The sequence below is a fragment of the Crinia signifera genome, chromosome 12 (genome assembly GCF_055691185.1).
Source record: "Crinia signifera chromosome 12, ASM5569118v1, whole genome shotgun sequence".
In the NCBI taxonomy this organism is placed as follows: domain Eukaryota; kingdom Metazoa; phylum Chordata; class Amphibia; order Anura; family Myobatrachidae; genus Crinia; species Crinia signifera.
In genome coordinates this window covers 15,916,078-15,923,122 of record NC_139228.1, presented here as the reverse complement: position 1 = coordinate 15,923,122, position 7,045 = coordinate 15,916,078, and the positions used below count along the sequence as shown (strand labels likewise).

Below are 7,045 nucleotides of genomic sequence, written 5' to 3'. Positions count from 1 at the left end.
GTAAACCCTGGCAATGAGCATGGATCTCCTGGCAACCAGTATGTAACCTCTGGCAATGAGCATGGAACATGACATTATAATGTACATAAATATTTCATATGTGTCTGACCTAGCTGTGTATAGTATGGGACATATAACAGGAGGGGATCTGTGGCACTGTGTATAGTATGGGACATATAACAGGAGGGGATCTGTGGCACTGGGTAACTATAGCATGTGTCTGAGTGGCACAGAGGAACCACTGTGTGTTGTGATTCACCCCAAACTTCCTGTCACAGATCACACACTGTGTGCTCAGTCAGTGGCAGTGCTGCGTTACATTCCAAGATCACAGGGAAGGCCATCGACCATCGGTGAGTCACAATCATTATGACCGATGTCGAATGGGGCCATTCACTGAGAGATAACCATTGATGACGTGGAACCATCGATAGTCTCCCAAGGCATAGTGGTGATCAGAGATTGCGAGCACGCTATCCCTACGTCAGCACAGTGACGGTGAGGGGAAGGAAGCGCCATACATGGCGGGGGCGGGCTGTGACGTGCTCCGGGGCGGGGACAGCGGCTATGTGCCCCGGGTGCAGGGCTGGCTCAGTCACCACTGTCTGTCTTCTCGGATAAGCGGACATCAGGCTGCAGTAAGCACACCGTCCGCCATGATGAACCAGACATTTATCAGGAAATCCTCCTCCGCCATGATTCCCTGCCAGCTGCTGTATGGCGGGGGCGCCGCTTCCTCTCACAAGCCGCTGGAGCCCAGCTCCCTGCCGCTCGCCAAGGACGAGTGGGAGCGGCGGCCGCTGAGCTACAACACGGGCGGCTCCCTGCCCTCCTCCCAGGGGGAGCTGGACGAGGACGAAGACATGGAGTCGGTGTCCCGGGGCTCCACGTCCCCCCTAGCCAGCCCCGACAGCCCCTTCCCGTCTGGCGCCCTGCACGAGGAAACCCGCCAGCTGCTGCGCACCTACTTCTGGGAGCAGGCCGGCGGCAAGGGGAAGGGGGCCGGGGGCAACCAGAAGGCGCTGCTCACCCTGCATAGGGTGGGGGACGAGATCAACGAGAAGCACAAGATGGCCTTCCAGGGTGAGGCTCCGTTCCTGCACGCACGGCTCTGCTGAGGGGGGGGGGGGTGTATTATATGTGTATAAAATTATATATATATATATATATATATATATATATATATATATATATATATATATATATATATATATATAGTAGGGGGTCCGGCAGCTCCACTTGTAACGTTCCTCGGCGGGTGCCTGCTCACAGCTAAATAGACAGTTTCTGGGGTAGATGCAGCACTCCAGCCTTGAAAAAATATAGTGCTTTAATAGGTCACAGCATACAAACAGCAACGTTTCAATACACGGTGTATTTTCCTCAGGCTAGTGAGGAAATATATATATTAAATATATATATTTAATATTATTTTTTATTTGAGTGTATGTGTTGACTCCCCCTGCTGGCCGCTCTGCGCAGCGCTCTCTTTGTGCATGCGAGCTGCGCACGCTGCCTGCGTGGCGTATGCTGGGCTCTGTGGTCCCTGTGTGAGCAATGTGCACAGTGGTGGTGCTGAGCTGGCTGTGTGACATACTGGGCGCTCCTGTATGAGCACACTGAGCTGTGCCTGCAGAGCTAGATATGCTTTATATGTCTGGCAAATTGCAATGTAGCCGTGTAATATGCGCTGGTTGTGGTGATTGCTGGGCGCTGTAGATACTGCGCCGAACACAGTGCTGCTGGTCCTTCAAGAGCTGGCTGTTATATGCTGGGCAGTGAATATAGTGCTGGTGGTTTCTGCAGAGCTATATATGCTGGACAGTGCATACAATGCTGATGGTCTTTGCAGAGCTATATATGCTGGATAGTGCTGGTGGTCCTTGCAGAGTTGTGTATGTTATATGCTGGACATTGCATACAGTGGTGGTGGCCTCTGCAGAGCTATGTATATTATATGCTAGGCAGTGTTGGTGGTCCCTGCAGAGCTATGTATAATGTGTGCATGTCGTCCCTGCAGAGCTATATGCTATACAGTGCTGGTGGTCCCTGCAGAACTATATATGCTGGACAGTGCATACAGTGGTGGTGGCCTCTGCAGAGCTATGTATATTATATGCTGGGCAGTGTTGGTGGTCCCTGCAGTACTATATATGTTATGTGCTGGTGGTCTCTGCAGAGCTATGCGTGCTATATGCTGGGCAGTACATACAATGCTGGTGGTCCCTGCAGAGCTATATATGCTGGATAGTGCTGGTGGTCCTTGCAGAGCTATGTATGTTATATGCTGGACATTGCATACAGTGGTGGTGGCCTCTGCAGATGTATATTATATGCTATACAGTGGTGGTGGTCCCTGCAGAGCTATATGTGCTGTTGTCTCTGCAGAGCTATGTATATTGTGTGCATTTCGTCCCTGCAGAGCTATATGCTATACAGTGCTGGTGGTCCCTGCAGAACTATATATGCTCTACAGTGCATACAGTGGTGGTGGCCTCTGCAGAGCTATGTATATTATATGCTATACAGTGTTGGTGGTCCCTGCAGAGCTATGCGTGCTATATGCTGGGCAGTACATACAGTGCTGGTGGTCCCTGCAGAGCATCTGTATTATATGCGGAGCAGTGTATACGTGGTGTGTGACACATACTGTAGCTGCCATTGCTCCACCTCCCAAGCTGTTTGTTCTGCACTTGGGTGTGTTACTGGATGTGAATGAATTGTTTGCTGCCTAAGTTGGAGAAATATTTAATGTAGTGGCTACTATCCTGTTGCTGTGCGGTGTACCTGGTACTGCATCTGCCTGCCTGGCATGTGTCAGACCAGTAATACAGGCTACTGGAATGCTGCCTGATGCCGTCTTGCTTCCTGACTGGAAGTACCCAGCGCACTTGTGTTACTGGAACCTTGCACAACTTGCTATTTCGGTTTGTTTCCTGTCAATAAAATATTCCACCTTCTAATTTTCTCAGTGTGGGTTTATTTCATTGTGGTTCTGAGCATCTACCTCCTGTTTCACAAGCTGGATCCTGTTTAAATTCCTGTATAATTTATGACTTTTTGAATAATGCAGTTTCTGGAGCCTTCCCCCTTCCTGCACATTCTTTTGTTACCAGGCTTGTCAATGATCAAGCTGTAAGCCTAACACACACCCTGACTGCCCAGCTAGATCGCATAGTCTCCCTTCCTGCTAATTTGGGGATTTCTGCTAGTTTATGGGTATATTGGTGACTAGTACACTATTTATTTATTTATTTATTTATTTATTTATTTTGGCCCTGGTTACTCATCTGCCAAACTGGGCTGTGTATATAGATGCTGTGCTTTGTAGTTCATCTTAAATATGTAGCCTAGCTTGGTGATCCACAGTCCGATACAATTGGGGTCAGCATTGGGTGCCCCTGTAGCCTATTAATGGAGACCATTCTGCTTGCTTGTGTTCCTAAGACCACTACTTGCCTATGACTACTAGTTCCGCACTCTTCCAATTAGGAAATATCTTTTATTCTGTGTTATTAGAACCTAGCATTTTTTTATTATGGCCTGTGCTAAATATTGGCTTGATCAGATGTTGCAATGACTTGCAGTGGGATCTATACGGCTGCAGAGAACTAATGTATGCCCAGACTATGCAATGAGGAGATGCAGCTTTATGGGGTGTGTGGTATTCACCCCTATTGTGAGACGCTGGATTATTTAATCAATGAGGCATTGGCAGTTACCTTTGCCACTGTCCCATAGCAGGATGTACTGTACCTTCTGATATGGGGCACTCTGGTTATTGAGGCTCATTTTTGTCACAAAGGCTATTAGTATTGACCTAGCTTCTTATTGCTTTCAGGAATGTTGCAAAAAATGTCCATAGAAACGCCTGAAGATATCCAGAAACTCTCTGATGTTCCATCCATGGTCTTCAGCGATGGTGTTACGAACTGGGGGCGCATTGTGACTCTGATAAGCTTTGGGGCTTTTGTTGCGAAATATTTGAAGTCTATACATATGGAGGACTGTATCGATACACTAGCCAACAATTTCACAGACTTTCTTATGACCAGGAAGCAGGACTGGATCCGTCAGCACAACAGCTGGGTGAGTCTACATTGTGCAATGACCGAATGCTTCCTACTTCATCCGTAAAAATGTGAATTTATATAACAAATGTAAGCAACGCTGGCTTACTATGTGCAGAATAGTATTCATTGGTCTCACAGCTAGAATGCCGGGAAGTGGCCTTATGGGAAAACTAGGCCTACAAATGTCTGTGGGAGCAGGACCTATGCAAATCCAACTTCATGTAGGGACTGATGCCTTTTCAAGTGTAACCTAATCCACACTTCTGTAGTGGTGTCTTAGTGACTAAGGTTTTGCTGAGCAGTGCAAATGGGTGACCCGGGTCCTGTTCACTTCCATGGAACAGGCAGCTGCTTCACTGCCCCGCCCCCCCCCCCCCCCCCCCCCCCTGGATGGTATCAGCGGGTCGCTTGCGGGATTGACCAATGTCAAACTTCGGTGTGCGACGGGGCATTTTCAAAGTGAAAGGGGGTATATTAAATGTCTTTCTGTTCCCTTGTCCTGATTTGTTTCACCCAATATCATGTACTGAAAATCTAACAAGCGTTTTCTCTTTACAGGAAGGATGTGTAGAGTTTTTCCATGTTGAGGATTATGAAAGTGGTCTAAGAACTGTGTTGATGGCTTTCGCTGGCGTAGCTGGACTCGGAGCAAGCCTGGCCTATATGATCCGGTGAACATGCCTCTTTAACTTACATGTTTTTAAGTACTCTATACGAATGTATACCATGGGAGTATTTCCTTACCATTGGGACCATGCCTTGACTCAGCAGTGGTGGTATCGGGCGAAGCCTGTTCTCACCACCAGCCCTGCTGTCCCAGAACATCTACAAGGGGTCACTGGTGGAAAGTTTGGGCTCTCCAGTGGACAGAGGCGGACAGTTTCATTGACAAGAGACATTCTGTTGTATTGTTAAATCTTTATATATATTTTCTTTTTTCTATAAAATAAATCTAATATATTTTCACAAGAAGAGTTTGATGAAAATAGTGGTGCATGTTGGCTTTTCGCGCGCAAGTGGTTTCTCATAGCACCAAACGTGCTGAGATATTGGTGCAAACACATGTTCCCAATACTTTATTTTTGATCCAAAATTTAAAAACTAATGTAAATGTATGTATATATAGAAATATGGTGTACAGTTTAATGTAAATTGTACATATGTAACTAGTGTACAATAATTTTACTGTGTAGTACATTGTCACATGCGATCCTTACAGTCCCTATTGGGGACAGGTAATTCTTCAGTGTGCTCCATGCTGGCATTTATCAGAGCTATTCAATTGTTGCGCTGATCAGATGACCAATTACCAGAGGTTTGCACTTTTTTTTTTTTTTTGCACAGCTGTGGAGCAGGGACAAAATGGGTAAAGTATTGTTTGGGCACCCAGACTTTGACTCCCAAATGAGATCTCTATAGACTATTTTGTCTGTGTAAAATGCTAGTGGGCATCGGATTTGGAGCAACAATTGAATAGCTTCAATAGATGCTCGTTATAGGTGCCCAGAAAAATCATTTTGATGGCCCCAGTGAACTTATTGAGGTGACCAAGAGCAGTGAATTTTACATTTGGGTAGCAAGGCCCCAGTAGTAATAACCAAGTAAGGTTTATTATATATAAAAAGAAAAAAAAGTAATTCCCCCAATTTTGTGGGTGTTTTCTGTTGTCTCCACGCTATTTTTTTTTTTTATTAGCGTTCTCTTAAAATCACCTGAGACTAACGCTCTTCCCCCTTCATCACCCCCCTCTGCTGAACAAATTCTTAGACTAATTCTGGTATTAACCCAATTACCAATGTCTCTGTTCTCCGACTCTTGTGTTGCCATAGAAGCCCTGGTTTAGTTTCTCTACCATAAACACCCCTTATGGTGCTAGCATTTTGTTTAGATTTCAAATTAAAGTTATTATTTTGTTTATATCTGTTTTTTTATTGCATTATTGGCATGAACGGGTTCCTGGATTACTTAAGAAATTAGGGGAGAGAATGGCAAAGTCTGGTGGCCTAGAGGAATCCCATGTGATTCATCTGGAATTGCCAACTGGTAACAAACTTTAAATGAAGACAAATGGGTTCTACACATTAAGTGATATTCTGAGCAAATTTGCTTTAACTACATCACTCAGAGAATTCCCTTACATCGCTGTGTGTAAGGGTCATAATAGTTGCACAGCCCCGTGCGTCCGTATCTCCCTCCAATTTAAAAACCAGCACGCTGGTTATTAATCGGGTTGGGGCCAGTGTTCTCACCGGAGAGAACTGGCCCTGACAGATCGCTCAGCGCTAGCAGTGTGCTCTAGCTTAGCGGGTCACTACGGCTGTAGGGCCCATTAGCCTGTGAGCTACATTTATGATGTGGTGGCTCCAAATTGCATGGGAGCTGACTGAAGACAGAGCGACGTGGACTGTGACCTGACTTAAATGCATGTTGCAGTCCATATGACTAGACCCCTTGAAAGACTAATTCAAGAAAGAGACTGATGGGGTGCTGACTGTTACAATGCTCTCTCTGTATACTCAGAGTTGCTGCATAATTGTGACATGAGGAAGAGTAAAATCTTTTACACCCAGTTATATGGGACGGACTGACCTTCATTTACTTCCTTATCAAGTAGTATTGAGGTATCCACGAAAAACTGCAATATACCTAAGGGAGATGGTATAAAGTAGCATTTGCCAAGACCCATTCCTCAAACTCTGTACCTGGGGATCCCCAAATCCCATCCCGCCCCACCCTTGAGGTGCAGCATGGTTTTGACCTTTAGAGAAAAAGGATTTGCAACCCAGTCCGAAGTAGGCCCAGAAGTCTGTATCATCCAATAAGCAAACATAACCAGTTTTGTTCTCCATACATTGCCCAAATCTTTCTGCCTATGACCAGCTTAAGCCTCACCCGTGGTGGTCCGTAAACCGTATGTTACCACCTAATGTGATCTTGTTGATGGCTGTTTCCTGAGGTTCAACCTAGATTCT

General features: G+C 45.8%; 1 protein-coding gene across 1 annotated transcript; it reads left to right on the top strand.

Annotated features, from left to right (window-relative positions):
• Positions 1-575: 575 nt before the first annotated feature.
• On the top strand, positions 576-5,990 carry MCL1 (MCL1 apoptosis regulator, BCL2 family member). The gene is made up of 3 exons (XM_083167674.1): positions 576-1,083; positions 3,842-4,089; positions 4,632-5,990. Exons 1-3 carry the CDS (start codon positions 657-659, stop codon positions 4,746-4,748), a joined length of 792 nt encoding a protein of 263 aa, XP_083023800.1. The 5' UTR covers positions 576-656; the 3' UTR covers positions 4,749-5,990.
• Positions 5,991-7,045: the final 1,055 nt, after the last annotated feature.

What these genes read in the sequence shown, in the direction of transcription:
- MCL1 (XM_083167674.1), top strand. Translation starts at nt 657, where the DNA reads ATGATGAACCAGACATTTATCAGGAAATCCTCCTCCGCCATGATTCCC. An exon ending in GCACAAGATGGCCTTCCAGG is followed by an intron (nt 1,084 to 3,841) that starts GTGAGGCTCCGT and finishes TATTGCTTTCAG; the next exon opens with GAATGTTGCAAAAAATGTCC. An exon ending in TCCGTCAGCACAACAGCTGG is followed by an intron (nt 4,090 to 4,631) that starts GTGAGTCTACAT and finishes TTCTCTTTACAG; the next exon opens with GAAGGATGTGTAGAGTTTTT.